The sequence below is a fragment of the Geotrypetes seraphini genome, chromosome 1 (assembly GCF_902459505.1).
Source record: "Geotrypetes seraphini chromosome 1, aGeoSer1.1, whole genome shotgun sequence".
Lineage (NCBI taxonomy): Eukaryota > Metazoa > Chordata > Amphibia > Gymnophiona > Dermophiidae > Geotrypetes > Geotrypetes seraphini.
The window spans coordinates 460912511-460932811 of NC_047084.1; the positions used below are offsets into that span (position 1 = coordinate 460912511).

The 20301-nt window shown below is 43.9% G+C and overlaps 1 protein-coding gene across 1 annotated transcript in view; it reads right to left on the reverse strand.

The window, feature by feature from the left end:
- Positions 1-20301, reverse strand: part of PIM2 (Pim-2 proto-oncogene, serine/threonine kinase) — a 35614-nt gene that overhangs the window by 2464 nt on the left and 12849 nt on the right. The window contains exon 5 of the mRNA XM_033922876.1: positions 3517-3693. Within this exon, the coding sequence (XP_033778767.1) occupies positions 3517-3693 (177 nt within the window). The remainder of the gene's footprint in view (positions 1-3516; positions 3694-20301) is intronic.

Here is a 20301-nt window from a genome sequence, read left to right on the forward strand (position 1 = left end):
CAAAACAGCTTTAAAATGCACACCAGATATATTCTTTCTAAAAATTGTGGAGGTAGAGAACATTCATTTATATACTGTACATAAATAAAAGTCCTGCAATCTTCTAGCATGAATGTTCATCAGTGGTAGAAAAAAAAAAAAAAATCCACGATTACAAAGCAAAAAACCCCAAAAGTCTTTGTAACCGTACCTTCAGGAAACTTTGAAGAGGCTGGTAGGCCCGCCCCAGGAGCTGCAAAGCAACCGACAGAGGCAGGGCCAGCAGGGCAGCTGGACACGGCAACCATTCCCACAAGTCCCGTGTGACTGTCCCGAAACTTCTCCTCTAACATGAGCTGCCCAGCCAGAAACAGGAAGGTGCGTCAGAGGAGAAGTCACACAGGACTTGTGGGAATGGTTGCCATGTCAGAAAGGGAAAACTCTGAAAAGAGCCCACGAAGAATGGTTGCCATGTCAGAAAGAGAAAACTCTGAAAAGAGCCCACGAAGGTGAGGGGGAAGAGGTTGAGTGGCGCTGAAGGGACGTGGAGAGGGGAACAGGACTTGTGGGAATGGTTGCCATGTCAGAAAGGGAAAACTATGAAAAGAGCCCACGAAGGTGAGGGGAAGAGGTTGAGTGGCGCTGAAGGGATGTGGAGAGGGGAACAGACACTAAAGGGGAGAGAGAGGAAGGAGCCGATGCTGGATGGAAGTGGGGAGGGGAGAGAGAGGCAGAGACCATATTGGATGGAAGGAGGGGATAAAGAAAAAAAGAGCACATGCTGGATTGGGGGAAGAGGATAGAGTTAGTGAGACATTGGAAAGGGTAAGGGAAAGAGGCGGCAAGCTGTAAGTAGAAAAAATGAAAGGGAAATTGAGGCCTGGAAAGTAAGAAAGTAGACAAGAGGCAGAAAAAGTGAGAAGGAAAAGCAGAAAAGGAAGGTGAAGGGAAAGGGAGAGTGATACCAGAGTATTGGGGGAGGGAGAGGAGAGATACCAGATCTGAAAGGAGGAAAGAGATGCTAAAAACCACCTGGAGGAAGAAGTGAGAGCTGGAAGGGAAGAAGATGAGTGTCAGACCACGGGGGGAGCGGAGGAAATAAGATGGGTGCCAGACCAATGAGGAGAAGGATAGAAGGGAAGAGGCAGACAGTTTGTGGTAGAGGCATAGAAATAGAGCAGATGCCATATGGAAGAGGCAGAGAGAAGGCAGGAAGAGAATGATGAGAAGCTGAGGAAAGTAGAAACCAAAAAGTAGAAAAAAAAATTCTTTTCTTTAGAAAGTAATATTGTAGTTGTGTCGATACATGTTTATAAACAAAGCCCTGCCAGCTGAAGATCTCTTCCTCTAGTTACGATTTATAAAATGATAATTGTACAGAATACAAGCAAAAATACAATTCAAATTTTACTGTCTATTATTTAAAGCCATAAATGGACAGTCCAGCCTACATGAACCGCCTTATCCGAACTACCGCAATCAGGCAAAAGATCCATTAAGACAATCTAACTCCACAGGAAGCATTTCAATCCCCCAAAGTAACCCACTCAACTATGCAACTCTTCTGGAAACGTCCAGATAACTTCTTATGTAATCCGCCTTGAACCGCAAGGTAATGGTGGAATAAAAGTCACTAATGTAATGTAATATTGTTTTTTATACTTTTGGGTCATACCAAAAGGTCCATCTAGCCCAGTAGCCCATCAGGTCACTAGTACCTGGCCAAAACCCAAAGAATAGCAACATTCTATGCTACTGATCCAGGGCAAGCAGTGGCTTGCCCCATGTCTCTCTCAATAACGGAAAAGTCCATAGTCTTGTTATTGAGAAAGACATGCTTGCCCCTGGATCAGTAGCATGGAATGTTGCTACTTTTTGGGTTTTGGCCAGACACTAGTGACCTGGATTGGCCACCAGGCTTGATGAACCTTTGGTCTGACCCAGTAAGGATATTCTTAGGTAATAAAATAAATTTGTATAAACTTTGAGGCTTGTGCGGATGGGATCAGATGGTTTGCAGGGACAGGGACCGAGCTTGCAGGGATGGGGCAGAGACGGGGACAAATTTTTTCCCCGTGTTATTCTCTAGTTGAAACGCGAGGTCTTTCTCCACATGTGAATTAGCTGCCTCCAGAATGTCTTTATCACCCAATGAGCAGCAACCTTTGGCACTCCTACATACATGTAACCTATGCAGTGCATACTTGTTTATCCAGTAATTGCACCCCCCCCCCCCAACACAAACACACACACACTGTTTGAGATTATCAGCTTGGCTGGAACTCCCACTGCAGCTCTTGATAGCAGGGAGTGCCAAAAAATGAGGCATCTACATATAGTTATTTCACTTTTAATTCACCGTTTTGAGGAAGCATTTCAGGGCCTGACAGTTTTCAAACCTCCACTTATGTAACGTTGTGTAAAGGACTGGGATGTTTGCAAGTACAGTTTAGAGTGCTACTGCACACTAGACCTCTGTTGTGCATTGTGTTAGTACTATTTTGTAAATACAACGGTTAATTCACTAATGTACCAAACTTTCCCCCACCTCTTATCAAAACACATTAGGATTTTTTTTTTTTTTTTTTTTTTAATCGCAGCGGTAAAAGCTCAGACGCTCATAGAACTCCTATGAGCAGAGCTTTTACTAACATAGCCTGCAATAAAAAAGCCCTAATGCGACTTGATAAAGAAGGGGGGGTGGTTTGTTCCTGTGCATACTTGTGCTAGCTAGAAGGTCCCGATCCAGAATAGGGAAGTCCAGCAAGAGCATTTGATGTGACATTCTCAAGTATTCCAGCCTAGTTTTTGCAGCAGATCGATGTGTGCATGTGGGGGTCTAAGTAAAAAACAAAAAAAAACAAACCACCCAGCATGTAATGGAGAAAGCATACCTTTCACTGGATAGAATAGGATTTTTCAAACACATTAGGACTCCATGGCCAGCAGATACCCTGAAATTCCAACTGAATATGCACGAGATGTTTGCATACACAGTCACTTTGGCTATCTTAGAGAGATTCCAGGATGCAGTTTGGAAGTTCTGGCACAGCAAACTGAGCCAGCAAAACTTAAACTTGAAGACACAAGCATCTTACTTTAGGGCAGTGGTCTCAAACTCGCGGCCCGCCAGGTACTATTTTGAGGCCCTCAGTATGTTTATCATATCACAAAAGTAAACTAAAACAGTTTCTTGATCATATGTCTCTTTAGCTATAAATTACAATATTATTATTATTAAGACTTAGCCAAAAGGAAAGATTTATAAACTATAAAGTTTTACCTCATGCAAAATTGTCATTTCTTTAATAAAACATTAACTATTTTTTTCTGAAGCCCTCCAAGTAACTACAAATCCAAAATGTGGCCTTGCAAAGGGTTTGAGTTTGAGACCACTGCTTTAGGGGTATGTTAAAAGAAGCAAAAAGAACCAAGATCTACTCAGAAGTCTTAAATCAGTGCTGCAGCCTTCCATTGCTGTGCCAACCCCACCCGTATATGATGTTAGTCACAGGGAACTCCCTCCCCTCAACCTACCTGTGGAGACAGGGGTCCGGAAGCAGAGCTGTGCCTGCTGGATCTCCTCATCCTGCTCAAAGGGGATATCCCCACACACCATGTCATAAAGAAGAATCCCCAGGGACCAGACCGCAGCTGTACGTGCATGGTAACGGCGAAAGGTGATCCACTCTGGCGGGCTGTATACACGTGTGCCTGTAAGGGGCGGGGGGAAGGAGGCGGGAAAAGAGGTACAAAATGGAGATTAGCGAAGACAGGGATCTCAAAGACCAGAGGCAGTTTGTCCGGGTTTTGGAAAAAGCTTCTTCGGGACTGCATTGGGAGGGCATCAGCACATGTGTGGATGCAACTTTGACATCGCATGCAGTCATCGTATTGCATCTGCAGATGCCCTCCCAAGTGACGAGAACAGGTTGAGGGGGCTGGGGGTGCGACTATGGGTCCAGATTTTATTTAACTAAAATCTGGTAACCCTAGGTTCTCAGCCAGCTAGAAACTTGCCACCAAGTAAAGCTAACCAAGAACAAAGCAGCACCCCTAGGATTATAGCTCTTCTGTTGCTCCCATCCCTTTGGTTTTACATTACAGCCTATTTTCTGCCTACCCTGTGAATTCAGAACTAAATCAAGTTTCTCTTCAACTGGAGCCACCTGGCTGCCTCTATGCAGAAAATAAGAGGAGACAGGAGACTGGATGTTTGCAGGGGAGGCAGCAGAGGTGCCGCTACATAGTCGAAGAAGCCAACAATGCCAAGTTTTGTGTTTTAATGCGTCACACTCATCCGAAGGCTCTCACTTTCACACTGAATTGCTTTGCTCACCAAGAGCCAGTGTCAGTGTGCAGCACGAGAGGAGGAGTACCCTATTAGTTAGTGCAGCAGACTGTGATCCTGGAAAAACTGGGTTCAATTCCCACTGCAGCTCCTTACGCCCCTTGGAAAGTCACTTAAACCTCCATTGTCCCAGTTAAAAACTTGATTGTGAGCCCACCAGGGACAGAGAAGATACCTGCACAGGTCTAGTAACACTACAGAAGTTAATACATACTGTAGTAACAGCAGTGGAGAAAAAATATATACAGTCAAACCGCGTTTTGTGAGTGTTTTGAAAGCTAAGCAAAACACTCCTGCAAACTTTGACTCACAAACCGAGCGTTGACTCGATAAGCGAGCCCCCACCCTACCCCCGAGAACTGGCTTTGCCCCCCCCCCAAAAAAAAAACAAACCCTTACCTCGGGCAGCACTAGCACGCAGCATCAACTCACAGGACGTGGCAGTGCCAAAACAGCCTGCCGCTGATCTCTATTGGGCTGCTGCAGGGCCTTGAGCCTTCTGGCTCCCACTTTCTCCGAGATTCTCAGAGGGCGCAGATGCTCAAGGCCCCGCAGCAGCCCAGCAGAGATCAGCAGCAGGCTCTTTCAGCACCAGTACATCCTGTGGGTTGGTGCTGCGTGCCGGTGTCCGCTCGAGGTAAGGGTTTGGGGGTGGGCCAAAGCCGGTTCCCAGGGGTGGGGTGGAAGAGCGCCAGTGGCCTCAAGGGGGGGGGGGGTCTTTTTGGGATGTGGAACGAATCATCCGAGTTTCCCTTACTTTCTACGGGGAAACTCACTTTGATATACGAGCAAGCTTCTGGAACAAATTATGCTCACAAACCAAGGTTCCACTGTATATAAGTGACCCAAACAGTAGGAAGCAAACTGAACACCTTCCTGCATACTGCCTCACACTGACTTATTATTATTAGGGAGAGGATAAAATTTTATTTATAACCCACTATACCTTGACAGTTCAGAGCGGTTTACATAAAGAAGATCTGTCAGGCGCAGATGAAGTACATACAGAAATATATCCATCACATAATTAGAATTTTTAAAACAATTTTGTCATATAAATAAGACTTCACAGATCTTCTAAACATTTAGTAAGAGATTGAATTAAAAAAAATACACCACTTAGTTTTACTCCAAAACACCAGCCTGATAAAAGTTTTGTCCAGAAATCTTTTTGAAGTGCATCCTTTTAGTGTTGGAAATGAGAATAAAGATATTCTCCACTTAGGACTATATGCAGGGAACACAAAATGATTAAAGAGATAAATCAGAACAAGTCTAACCAACGTCATCCCCATTTTCAACCAGTGCAGCTGAGAGAAGGTGTAAGGGCTGACATGCTCTGGAATGAATTTGATATCCCAGATTGGCAACAATTTATTAAGTTGTACAACAAATATGTTAAGTCAAGCTGTTTAGACACGGGTTCTCTGACAATTATGAAAAAGGCCCCAAATACCTTTAAGGCAGACCTGTTTAAATGAATTAGTTATTCTTTGATAAATGGGCTATTTCCTAATGAGTTGGGTCATATTTTGGTCACTCCTATTTTAAAGAATAATAAAGAACCTATATCTACTAAAACAAAATTATAGACCCATTGCAAGTATACCCTTGTGCTGTAAAATAATGGAAAGTCTGGTCAACTTAGAATTAGTCAAACATCTAGAACATTCTTCATGTTCACCAATCTGGTTTTAGACAATATTTCAGTACAGAAACAGTTGCAGCCTCTTTGATTGATCATATTCATTCTTTATTCAGCCAAGGCACTAGTGCACTAATACTTCAATTTGATCTTAGTAGTGCTTTTGACTTGGTTGACCATGAGATTCTATTGGGTTGTTTGGATGCTATGGGAATTTCTGGAAGAGTTTGAGATTGGTTTCAGGGTTTCTTGGAAAAAGATTGTATGAAGTCTTTAGCAATGGTCAGTACGCCAATTCTCGGAGTAACCCTCAAGGTACCTCAAGCTTCACCACTATCGCCCACTTTGTTCAACATCTATGTTGCTTCCTTGGCCAATCTTTTACAAAGCTTAAATGTAATTTTTCACATTTATGCAGATGACATCACAATTCTGATACCAGTTATTCTTATACTACTGAAATAAAAAAAAAACCAGATCACTTTTATTCTAAATTGGATTGAACAATGGACTATTGAATTTAAATTGAAATTAAATACTGATAAAACCAGATTTTCTTGGCTAGTCCCAACAATAAAATTACGGATAAAACTCTTTATTTAAGGAGGACAAGAATATCCAATAGTCTCATCTCTTAAAATTTTAGGAGTTATACTTGACTGCCATTTAATCTTGGGGGAACATACAGATATGCTTGTTAAGAAATGTTTCTTTGCATTATAAAAATTGTGTTCCATTAAAAAATACTTCAACCCTACTTCTCTTAGATTATTAGTTCAAGCATTAATCTTATCTATTTTTGACTACTGTAATATACTGTAATCTATTTGGGAGCTTATAAAACCGTTTTAGGAAGATTAAGGCTAATCCAAAATACAGTGGTCCATTTAATTTTCGGATTTAAAAAAATAGGAACATGTCAGCCCTTATTACCGTCAGCTGCACTGGTTGCCAATGGCAGCAAGAGTACTTTTCAAATTTGCTTGTATTTGCTATAAAATATTATTTGGATTAGTTCAGTCATATCTTTTCTCTCATTTTGAATTGTACCGTTCAACTAGGTCTACTCGGCGTACTTTTCCTAATCCTCAAAATTGATCCTTGGCTTATCAAGCAGGTAAAGTTTCAAGTATGGTTAGATGTTCTGATTCAACAATCTGCATCTTATTGCACTTTTAGAAAACTGGTTAAGACCTATTTGTTAAAAAAATTTGTTACTTGATTGATGACTGTCATAGTTTCTTACTGTATTTTTCATTATCAAAATATTGTACTGCTTTTCTGTGTGCTTTATATCATCACTGACTATCCAGTCCTTTTTATTCTGTGAACCGCCTAGAACATTTTGGGTGTTGGCAGTATAGAAAAACAAAGTTATTATTATTCTGGTTTTACAGATGCTATAAAACCTACACATATACTTTTTAGCCACCAAGCAAATTCCTTTCAAAAACTGAGTGAAATGGTGTGGTTGCAGTTAGTCCACTCTTCAAAAGGTAATATGTAGAATTTTTTTTTAAGTGGGTTTTTTTTTTCTTTTTATCGGACTAACTGTAATATTGTAGCTTATGATTAGCTTACAAAGGTAAACTCTTCATCCTCAGAAGGGTTTACCTTCAAAAGCCAATCAAACTATATTAAGTTAGTCCAATAAAAAAGGTATTTTTTTCCTTTACGGTTTTCTTGTTTTTATTTCTACATATTACCTTTCAAAAATTGGAATACTGCTCCTCCTATATCTCTTTAAAGATTAGATAAAGCCAGCCAATTTTATGCTACTTTTTCCAATTAAAAAGAAAATATCAAAGAATGGCTTTTGTAAGTGTAAGATAAAAAAACAAAAAAGCCTGAAAATTCTCTTTGGATTGTTTACTCGGTTAAGCTTCCTGGTTCTCAGCAACAAGGAAAGGGAAGTACTAGCTCAGGGTGAATTCTCCCCCAGTGTTCAGTTCCTGGTTTGTCATATCTGGTGGATAGAGGAAGCAGGAAGCAAAGAGCCAGGGGAGTGATAGAAGGCTAAACATTTTAGTTCTCAAAATTCCTATTTTCCCCATTTCTCTGCTCCCGACTCTCAATGAGACATTCATTGTGCAATCTTCAGATTCTACCATCCCAGGCACAAGCATTCAAGCACTAGTATTTAAGTTGTGTTATGTTGGGAGGAGAAGGGCTGAAATAGTCCTGCAAAATTCAGTCCTGGCTGCAGTGTTCTGTGCTAGCTGAATACTGATAGCTACAAAGGTCCCTCTTGTGGCCCATAGCATGAGTTACAGCCACTTTAAATAGATTACAGGCATTCTCCGGTTTACGAATGCCCGATTTAGGTCAAACTCGTATTTACGAGCGGGGGGGGGTCCTGCCTCTCCCTGTGTCAACGTGTCCCTTCCTCCCTTCCTGTCCAAACATGATCCTCCTCCTCCATTCTGTGTCCCAATGCGCCCCTCATCTTTTCCTACATTCTGTGTCCCTCCTCTGGCCGGCTTCCTCCTCCCATCGCAGTTCTCTTTGTAAACCCACAGGTCACAGCTCACCTAGCTGCCTGACTCTTCATGCCTCTCGTGTGTGTATACTTCCTCTGGCAAACTCTCTCTTCCCAGTGGCACTTCTGTTCGTGAAGCCATGGCCACTGGTTCCTGCACACAGCTGGCCTTTAAGCCTTCCCTCTCATGTCAGAGGGAAGGCTTAAAGTGTGCACATTTATCACAAAAATTGCACGGAGAGAGCCCGGGGATGTTTCACAGTTAACACCCTTTTGGGTGTAAGCCAGTGCTATATACACGGTTTAAAGAGCGAGGTTATCCACACCGGGTTCTTCACAATGCCTATAATGGAGCCCTTTATGCCAACAGGACTCTCTTGCTCTCCAATGTTCCATCTCAAGAGGATGCTAAAACCATCTGTATGCTATCATTCTCAGATCATGCTGCTGCTGTAGCCCAGAGCATCAGGAAGCATTGGCATATTCTCCAGCTTCATCCCGGTTTTCAATATTTTTCTTGCATCGCATATTCCCGTGCCAAGAATATAGCAGATTATGTAATTCACTCTAGGTATATCTCGGACCGCAGGAATTCTAATCGTGAAGGGCAACATTTAAAATGCAGCGACACTTGTGACATTTGCAAAATCACCATTGAGGGAACAATGTGGAAACATCCAACGACCCACAAAACATACCTTTCAAATCAGCCACGACTTGCAAATCTAAGTGGGTTATATATGTCATTACATGTTCTTGCCACATGTTATACATGGGACATACCAAAGAACCATAAAAACACGCCTCATTGAGCATTGCTCTCGGATCAACACTCAATCTATGAGTTCTCCTCTTGTGCCTCACTGTACCCAATTAGGTCACTCTTTTCAGGATTTATGCTGGTTTGTGATTGAACAGATATGAGGATTATCAGGGGGATACGTTATCATTGTTGCAGCGGAGGGAACAATACTGGATCTGTGAACTCCAGGCTTTAGTTCCTACTGAACATAATGAATATATTGAATGGCAACATACTTTAACTGTCATTATTCTTTTCCACCAGCAGGGGTTCCCATCCCTGTTGTTCTAATGACTAGATTCTTCACTCGGAGCCTGTGCGGGGAGGTGTGTTTCTTTCTCCCCCGCGATTCGTGCAGTCATGTGATAAGTCAACTGAGTGACGTTTCTTGTGTCTGCAGTTTAAATTGGAGGCGTTCATTCTGGACAAGCGCCATTTTCTGCTTTGCCAAATTGCTGTGCCTAATATCTGGGGGTTACAGCGCAGCCCAGCTGTTCCTGAAGAAGGGGGTGTTCACCCCCGAAACGGAGTCCCATTGGACAAATTTGTTACTTGCTGACTGTAACATCCATGGAGAAGCTAAGTACTTCCAGTTGGTTTTTGCTTAGTTGGATCTGGACGTTTGAACCTTGTGCTTTGGCCCCCTGGATAAGGGGTAGAGACAATTTTATTGAATTGTAGAGTGTGTTTTTGATTTATTTTTTGCACTTTCAGCACTATTTGTGTGCACATTTATCACAAAAATTGCACGGAGAGAGCCCGGGGATGTTTCACAGTTAACACCCTTTTGGGTGTCAGCCAGTGACAGCCTTCACTTCTGGGAGCTCCCGGAGGGAGGCTGTGTGACTGAGGGCTCTCCCAATCTCTTGAAACCATATTATTGGGCTGTCATAATAACAGCAGTGTAATCATTCTTTGACTTATCTCTCCCCCTTATCCAGTTCTACTTCTTGGGGTTTGGGAGTTTTGTTTTTTTCATAGTTTTTCATCTCCCATCCATTTTGGGTTTTGCTACTATTCAAATCACCCACAGCATCTCAATGGGATTAAGATCAGGGCTTTGACTCAGCCACTCCAGGACTGTCCATTTCTTGGTTTTCAGCGAGTCCTTGGTGGATTTACTGGTATGTTTTGGGTCATTGTCATGTTGCAGGGTCAAGTTCCGCTTCAGCTTTAATTTTCTTACTGATGGTCTCACATGTTCCTCAAGCACCCTCTGATACACAGTAGAATTCAAATTCATGTATGATGGTGAGCTGGCCAGGTCCTGCCGCAGCAAAGCATCCCCAAACCATGACACTTCCACGCTTCACAGTTGGTATGAAGGTTCTTTTCCTGGAATGCTGTATTTGGCGTATGCCATTCATGTCCTCTTTTCTGGTGTCCAAATAATTCAATTTTAGACTCTTCTGTCCATAAAACACTATTCTAGAAGCCCTGGTGTTTGTCTATGATATATCTGGCAAACCAGTCTGGCCTTGATGTTTCTCTTAGAGAGCAAAGGTTTCCATAGAAACATAGAAGATGACGGCAGATAAGGGCCATAGCCCATCAGGTCTGCCCACTCTACTGACCCACCCCCGAGTCTCTACTATCCTAGGGATCCCACTCTTGGTGACAGGTTCCCTTGGCTTAACCCTCTAAGGGATCCCACATGGGCATCCCATTTGCTCTTAAATTCTTGCACGCTGTTTGCCTCGATCACTTGCACCGGGAGCTCGTTCCAAGGATCAACCACTCTCTCAGTGAAGAAATATTTCCTGGTGTCGCCATGAAATTTCCCGCCCCTGAGTTTGAGCGGATGCCCTCTTGTGGCTGAGGGTCCTTTGAGAAAGAGAATCTCTTCTTCCATCTCGATACAGCCGGTAATATACTTAAATGTCTCATCATGTCTCCTCTCTCCCTACGTTCCTCGAGTGAGTACAGCCGCAAATTTTTCAGCCTTTCCTCGCACACTTCCCTTGCAAGTTAGATTTGTGCAGTCTCTTTCTGATTGTAGAAGCATGCACTTTCACATCAACAGTAGCAAGAGCCTGCTGTAGGTCCCGTGATGACAATAGGGTTTTTGGAGACTTTCTTTTAGCATCTTGTGGTCTTGCTCTAGGGGTCAACTTGCTTGGACAGCCAGACCTGTGCATGTTGGTAGTTGTTTGGAAAGTCCTCCACTTTACACTATTTTCTGGCTGTGGCCTCAGACAGCTCTTTTGATCTCACCATGGTGTTTACTCTCACCGCAGCAGTCATGAGCACACCAAACTAAATGTCTGAGGTTTAAGTAGGGCAACCTCCTTCAAAACGCTGAGTATCGATGTTCTAATCATGTGCAACCGATGTGATACACTTGTGTATGATTTGAGCCACTTTAAGTGGGAGGATATGTGGGGGTGTCCTAATTTATTTGTAGGGACGCCATTCTGCCATTCTGAAACAGGGCGAGATTGGCACACTGATTTCACCGCCCCTGTGAAAGAATTATGAGCCCCTGTGAAGAATTATAAATTAATCCCATTCCTCTCCCTTCTTGCCATACAGCCCTTCTAAGTAAAGGAAAATGCTAGCATCTTGTCACATATTAACCTGACACAAGTTTACCCTTATCCCTTATATGGGCAGCAATCAGACTCTGCCTACGTGCAGGCCCTGAGCTTAAGACTAATTAAGATAGCTTAAGGAGTATGCATTATAACCTTTGGACTGTCACATGCTTATCTTATTTGAGCAGTCCTTATTAGGTAAGGACATCAGCTGACAGGCCTTGAGGACGTGCAAAGTCTCGGGCTCTGTCCACGTGTTAATCATGTCCTTGTCTAAGTGCTGAGTTGGAGGATGATCACGAGGAAAAAGCACAAGGTAAAAGGAGGGTGATCGAGGTAAAACATGTACCTATCTTTGTATCCACCAATGTAAAACCATGTACCTTTGTACCCACCAATCATGAGATGTGTAAACGAGGGAGTTACTATGATGTCATTAGCTTAGAAGCATAATAAAAAGGGACTCTGAGCTAGCTCTTGCCAGCATCTCCTCCCAACTCTGAGACTGAGTGTGTGTGTTTCCTTTGTGGGGCATTCCTACATTTATTCCTCAGTTAGAATACACATTCTTGTGGATATCTTATTTCATGAGTAAATGAAGGAAAATTTGTTGTTTACCTGCAATTACATCATTTTCTTTTCCAGGAATAAATAAGAGTTGACATCGATTTGTGAACATTTCTTAAGACAACTGAATATTTCATGGGATGTCCTAATTTTTTCACATGACCGTAGAAAGCAGTGTGAAATCCATATGTGAAGGGAAGGAATATAAAAAGGTAGGTTTATACTACTTTCTTCCAGAAAAAAATGAGCAGACAGATGAAGAAATGTTTCAGAGATTAGGAAAGCTGGCAAATTGGGCAACAGTATAATGGGCAATTTCAATTACAGTTCTTTCAATAATCCTTACTCGTATATAAAAGCAGGAGTACTTTTACGAAACTGGGAAAGCCTTCTAATTTTCCTGGCTAACAATGTTTCAAATAAACTTCACAAATATTCAAATTGTGGGGGGAAAAAAAAAGGCCTCAGTTCAGCTTCATATGGCCAAAAAACTCCCAGCTTAATCTGTGAAAAACTTACGTCATATACTCTCATTATAAGTTCACATTCACGCCCATAAAACCTAGTCTCGGACTGATTATATCTTTGTGTCTCCCACGTCGTTTCCCTCAGTGGTGACATCGGAGATCGGCCCGCTTAGCATTTCTGATCATACCAACGATATGGCTGGATATCCACTTGGATTCCACGTACCTTCGTTCTCCCTCTTGGTGCTTCCCATTTTATCTTGAGCGAGATGTAGAATTTTGATGCTTTTTGCAGGTTCAGTGGGAGGATTATGTGGCTAATAATGAACAAAAGGAGGATCCGGTTTTGTTTTGAGAGGCGGTCAAATTGGTGATCCGTGGTCAGTTGATATCCTTTATTAGTGCCCGTAATAAACGTATTCATTCCGGTATTCTTACTCTGGTACAGGCCTTGAGGACCGCTAAGAAGGCTTTTTCTACCGCTCCTTCGGACATAACTAGAGAGCGTTATTTGTCTACCCAGGGGGCTCTTAACTCTCTGCTCCACTCTCGCTTCCAGTGGTGGGCAGCTTACTATAATCACCATTTTCACAGATTTGCAGTAAGCCTGGATGCTTGTTGGCGCGCCTGATTAACACCCGGACAAGCCGGCAACTGATTTTGACACTCTGGACGGGGAGGGAGGGGCGACTCGTACTACCAAGGTGTTGGCTGTGCTTCATGCCTATTTTGAGCATTTGTATGCTGCTCCGGATGATGCATCTTCGGAGCTTTTGACATACTATCTTCGTTCGTCTGGGATGCCCGGCCTTACTGAGAATGTGGCGACGGCTCTTAATCGTCCGTTCCAGGCGAGTGAATTACAATCTGCTATCCAAGGCCTTACATTCTGGGAAAGCCCCGGGGTCCGATGGCTTTTCCGGTGAATTCTATAAACTTCTTTCCCCTCAGCTTTGTGGTCCCTTGTTGGCTTACTTTACTACTGCTGTGGATCGTGGCTCCTTTCCCCGATATGCCAATGAGGCACTTACTACATTATTGTTGAAGCCGGGTAAGAGGAGTGATGATCCTGGATCTTATCACCTGATCTCTTTGATCAACGTTGACCTTAAGCTTCTTTCACGTATGTTAGCCGACCGTCTGGCCCCTCATCTTCCCTCTATAATTCACACTGATCAAGTTGGTTTTGTTCGCGGCCGCCAATCGGTTTGTAATGTGCGAAAGGTTCTTCTTGCGCTTGCCCACTGTCAACACAATCAGATCCCTGCTTTATTTGTTAGTTTGGAAGCTTCTAAGGCATTTGATAGTGTGCACTGGTCTTTTTTGTTTCGTACCTTGGAGTTATGTTGGGCTTCGGGGGTTCTTTCTTCAAACAATTCGCTCTTTATATTCTGCTCCTCGTGCATCCCTGTTAGTTAATGGCACCCGTAAGGATTACTTACCTATTTTTAGGGGCACCAGACAGGGTTGCCCACTTTCTCCATTACTCTTTCTCATTTCTTTGGAACTGCTGCTCTGCACTTTACGTCTCTTTGATGATGTCAGGGGCTCCGGGTTGCGGGAGTAAACCTGAAGACACTGGCTTTTGCAGATGATTTGTTTCTTATTCTCACTCGCCCTGAAGACTCTTTACCTGCTGCGTTGGATCTTCTCTCAGAGTACGGGTTTTATTCTGGCCTATCGCTTAATCTTGATAAAGTCGGTAGCTCTCCCCTCTTGTCCAGCGGTCCGTACAGCTTGAAGAGGTCCTTTCCCTCTATGCTGGGCAGAGACTGAACTTAATATCTGGGGATCCTTATTCCACGAGATCTCTCGCGTTTATATTCTCTTAATGTCGATCTGTTATTTACTGCTCTTATTGCTCGCTTATAATTATGGCAGGGGCTGCCTTTATCGCTTATGGGTAGAGTGAGTCTTTACAATATGCTTATTGTTCCGTGTTGGTTGTATGTTTTTCAGGTGCTCCCGCTCTACTTGACCACTAAGGATGAAAAAGATTGGAACGCTTAGTTACATAGAAATAGACGGCAGATAAGGGCCACGGCCCATCTGGTCTGCCAACCCCAATGACCCTCCCCTACCTTTCTCTGTGAATAGATCCCACGTGTCTATCCCATTTGGCCTTAAAATCAGGCACGCTGCTGGCCTCAATAACCTGAAGTGGAAGATTATTCCAGCGATCAACCACCCTTTCAGTGAAAAAGAATTTCCTGGTGTCCCCGTGCAGTTTCCCGCCCCCGATTTTCCATGGATGCCCCCTTGTTGCTGCGGGACCCTTGAAAAATAAGATATCTTCTTCCACCTCGATGTGGCCCGTGAGATACTTGAATGTCTCGATCATGTCACCCCTCTCTCTGCGTTCCTCGAGTGAGTACAGCTGCAACTTATCCAGCCGTTCCTCGTACGGGAGATCCTCGAGTCCCGAGACCATCCGGTGGCCATTCTCTGGACCGACTCCAGTCTCAGCACATCCTTACGGTAATGCGGCCTCCAGAATTGCACACAGTATTCCAGGTGGGGCCTCACCATGGATCTATACAATGGCATAATGACTTCAGGCTTACGGCCGACGAAACTCCTGCGTATGCAACCTATGATTTGCCTTGCCTTGGATGAAGCTTGCTCCACTTGATTGGCAGTCTTCATGTTCTCACTGACGATCATCCCTAAGTCTCATTCTGCTTCAGTTCTTGTTAGGATCTCGCCATTAAGGGTGTAAGTCTTGCATGGATTTTGGCTGCCCAGGTGCATGACTTTGCATTTTTTGGCATTGAAGCTGAGTTGCCAGGACCTAGACCAGCGCTCCAGTAGGAGTAGGTCGTGCATCATGTTGTCGGACATTAAATTTATGTCTGTTGTGCTTTTGCCCACTACATTGCTTAGTTTGGCGTCATCGGCGAATAATGTTATTTTACCTCGCAGCCCTTCTGCCAAGTCTCTTATAAAGATGTTGAATAGGATTGGGCCCAGGACCGAGCCCTGCGGCACTCCGCTGATTACCTCCGTCATTTCGGAGGGGGTGCCGTTCACCACTACCCTCTGAAGCCTACCTCCAAGCCAGTTCCCAACCCATTTCATCAATGCGTCACCCAATCCTATAGAACTCATCTTGCTCAGCAACCTGCAATGTGGTACGCTATCGAATGCTTTACTGAAGTCCAGGTATACGATGTCCAGGGACTCCCCAACATCCAGCTTCCTCGTCACCTAGTCAAAAAAGCTGATCAGGTTGGATTGGCAGAATCTCCCCTTAGTAAATCCATGTTGACGGGGATCCCATAGATTCTCCTCGTTCAGGATCGTATCCAATTGGCGTTTGATTAGAGTTTCCATTAGTTTGCACACTATTGATGTGAGACTCACCGATCTGTAGTTTGCTGTCTTGTGGAGTGGAATGACGTTAGCCGTCTTCCAGTCCAACGGGATGTTACCCGTACTAAGGGAGAGATTGAAGAGCGCGGATAGCGGTTCCGCCAAGACATCACACAACTCCCTGAGCACCCTGGGGTGTAGGTTGTCAGGCCCCATTGCCTTGTTAACCTTAAGCTTTGACAGCTCGCAGTAGACACCGCTGGGTGTAAACTCAAAATTATTAAACGGGTCATCTGCGTCAACCCTTGTCTGTAGCTGAGGGCCAAGTTCTGGCGCCTCGCGGGTGAAGACTGAGCAGAAGTATTCATTTAGCAGTTAGGCTTTTTCCGAGTCCGCTTCTGCATAGTCTCCGTCTGGTTTCCTAAGACGTACTATCCCGCCTGAGTTCTTATTTCTGTCACTGATATACCTGAAGAAGGATTTATCTCCTTTCTGGATGTTCTTCGCTAGAGACTCCTCCATGCGGAATTTGGCCTCCCTAACTGCTGTTTTGATGGCTTTTGACTTGGCCAGATAGACTTCCCTAGAGTCCTGTTTCCCTGATTGTTTGTAAGAAATGAATGCTTTTTTCTTCTCTTTGATGAGGTCTGAAATCTCCGCAGAGAACCACTGTGGCTTATTGTTCCTTCGCCGTTTACTTACTGATTTAACAGAGCGGTTTGTTGCTTCTTGTATGGTGGCTTTCAAAGTCGACCACATTTCTTCCACGTTATCGGTTTCCGCTTGGCTTTGTAGCGCCTGGTGAACAAAGTCTCCCATTTCTTTGAAGTTTGTGTCCTTGAATTTGAGGACCTTGGTCAGTGTGGTAGATTTAGTGAAACCTTTCCTGAGATTGAACCATACCATGTTGTGGTCACTGGAGGCCAATGTGTCGCCCACCGAGACCTCTGTGACACTTTCTCCATTGGTAAGTATCAGGTCCAGTATTGCCTGATCCCTTGTTGGTTCCAACACCAGTTGCCTGAGTCTTGCTCCCTTCATAGAGTTTAATAGCCTCCTGCTGCTACCGGAAGCAGAGGAAAGCATGTCCCAATCCATATCAGGCATGTTGAAGTCACCTAACAATACTGTGTCCCCACGCAAGGTGATATTCTCTATATCTCCGATTAATTCCATATCAAGGTCATCCTGTTGTCTTGGGGGTCTGTATATTACGCCAAGATACAGGCATTTGTCCTTCCCTCTGGCCAAATTTACCCAAAGGGATTCCCCAGTGTAGTTGACATCTGTGATTCTGGTGACCTTAATGTCATCTTTAGTATATAATGCTACACCTCCTCCCATTTTGCCCTCCCTGTCCCGGCGAAGCAAGTTGTAACCCGGTATGGCCATGTCCCACCCTTGGGAATCCGTGAGCCAGGTCTCAGATATCACCACCACATCCAGGTCGTCATTCCTCATTTCTGTTTCTAATTCCAGGATCTTGTTTCCCAGACTGTTGGCATTTACGTACATAGCCCTCCATGTTGTATGTTTGTTAAGTCTCAGTGAGGATGTTCCCGCTTGAGCTACTTGGACACCTTTAGCATTATTCGCATGTTTTGTACTTTCTCTAGACCCAGAGTTACAACGTGCACCTATCCCGGAATCCCCAGACCCAGAACTACAGTGTGCTCCTATCCCAGACTCGGAAATGTGTGTACCCTGTGGGGGTATTCCCGCTTGGGCTACTTGAACTCCTTTAGTACAATTTGCAATGCGTGTTCTCTCACTGGACCCAGAATTACAATGTGTACCCCCCTAGACCCAGAATTACAATGTGTACTCCCCCTAGACCCAGAATTACAATGTGTACTCCCCTTAGACCCAGAATTACAATGTGACCCAGAATTATAATGTGAGCCAACCCCAGACTCGAAAGTATGTATACTCTCCCCTGACTCAGATCGGTGTTTACTTACCTTAGTCTCAAAGAAGTATTGGCAACTTAGCTCGGTTTCTCTGGGGTGGTAAAAGAGCTCGCCTGCCTTACTGTCGAGCGGCATCTCCGTGGTACAAGGGGGGGTTTAGGCTTGTTGAATCTTCGCCACTTGATGGTGTATTGTGGCAAGCGTCACATTAATGATTTTTTTCGGGGAACGGTACATTTTACTAATACCTCTTTAGAGCTTTCCTGTTTCACTACGACTCACTTTAGTGCTTATCTTTATTCTGTGACTTCAGCTCAACCTGTGCCTCTTCCTAAGTCTTGAGGAAGGCTTGGCAATGGGTTTGTAAGTTTCACTCTCTTAGTTCTACTATTTCTCCTTTCTTGCCATTACGCTATAATGGGAATTTTTTACCAGGGGTGGATGGGGCTAGTTTTGTTCATTGGGGAGCACAGAGATGATGATGTAGGGAAAATTAAGTCTTTTGAAACGCTATGTCACGAATTTGGCCTGTCTCGAACAGATGGCTTTGCTTATCTGCAAATTCAACATTATATTGCCTTTGCTATCTGCCCATTTGACGGCCTCTTGCCAGGAGCTTTTATCCACAGCCTTTATCTTTGGATCTCAGCTCCCGGTCACCCTTAAATTTCATCATAGACATTTGAAGGATGAGTCCCCCTTGCTAGACCATATTAGATTGAGGGATGCTTGGGCTCATGACCTTTCTGTACTATTGCCTGATGATGTTATTCTTTGTGCTATATACAAATTACCTGTTTTTCGCAAGTATGCTACTTTTTGGGAACAACATTACAAACTGGTATTACGTTTGTATATATCACTTAAACGGGCCCATCTTTCGGGGTTCTGAGCTTCTTCTGCCTGTCCTCGCTGCACTGCTCCCGTTGTGGATTTGGGACATATGTTCTGGACTTGCCCTTTCATTCAGTTCTTTTGGGAAGCTATTTTTCTCTTTGTTGAACGCATTTGTAACATTGTTATTCGTCGTTCTCCTCTTACTTTTTGGTGTCCCTCTTCATTTTACTCCTCACAGACCAGGGACCGCTGCATGTCTTCAGTGTACTGTGATAGTAGCTCTCAAGTGTATTCTGCTCAAGTGGCTAGAAGTGGAGGGACCTGACTATTCCCTCTGGTGATGTCACTTGATCACCCTTGCGATGTGGGAGTGGAGAGATGTTGTCGATTTCTCTTCTTTGCTGGGCCAGAACTTTCAACATACTTGGGAGCCTTTTTGGACCACTATGACTCCAGTGGCCCGTAGCCGCCTCCTGAACTGTTAAACTGTTGCTTTGGACTGTACTCTCCACTGGTTATCTGCTTGAAATTACTTGATATTTTCTGCTCCGATGCTGTGAGTTGGGCTTGATGGAGGACTGGGAATGGGGTGGGCGGAGGGGGGGGGGGGAGTGGTACCTGTGACTGTTAGTTGATTCAGGGATTTTTGTTTATTCCTGTTGGTTTGCCTCTTTTCTTCGTGATTCTGTAGAGCTCAGAGGCTCGAGGGGTTGTGTGGGTGGGGGGCGGGGGGGTTGCCTTGTGGTTTCCATCGACATAATGTGAGCTCCCGTAGTTATATTTGTACTTGCTCGTGTACTTTTCTTTTGAGTTCAATAAAATATATTTGAACATAAGTTCACATTCAAATCTCTGGGGAAAAAACCCCACAGCTCCCTGTAGAAAAATCTACCAGCCACAATTTATGGCATCCAACATCAGAAATTATCACTTAGCTTTCGTTGATAGCTGGCCGTTCTCTGTTCTTGCTATAACAGTTCTCCCTCTCGGCTAAATAAGCTTATAGTTCCTGATCTCTACCAGGAGGGTGGCCAATGTTACGCCAATTTTTAAAAAGGGCTCCAGGGGAGATCTGGGAAATTACAGACTGGTAAGCCTCACTTCAGTGACAGCAAAATGATAGAAACAATTATAAAAAATAAAATTGTGGAACACGTAGACAAACTTGTGTGGTTAAAGCTACAGCCTCAACACCCTGGGGTTGTGGGTTAAAACGCACGTTGCTCCTTTTGACACTGGGCAAGTCACTTAATCTCCCTATTGCCCCAGGTACATTAGATAAGACTGTGAGCTCACTGGAACATACAGGGAACAATGCTTGAGTACCTGAATAAATTCATGTAAACCGTCTGAGCTCCCTTGGGAGAACGGTATAGAAAATTGAATAAATAAATGATTTAATGAGACGGGAGTCAGCA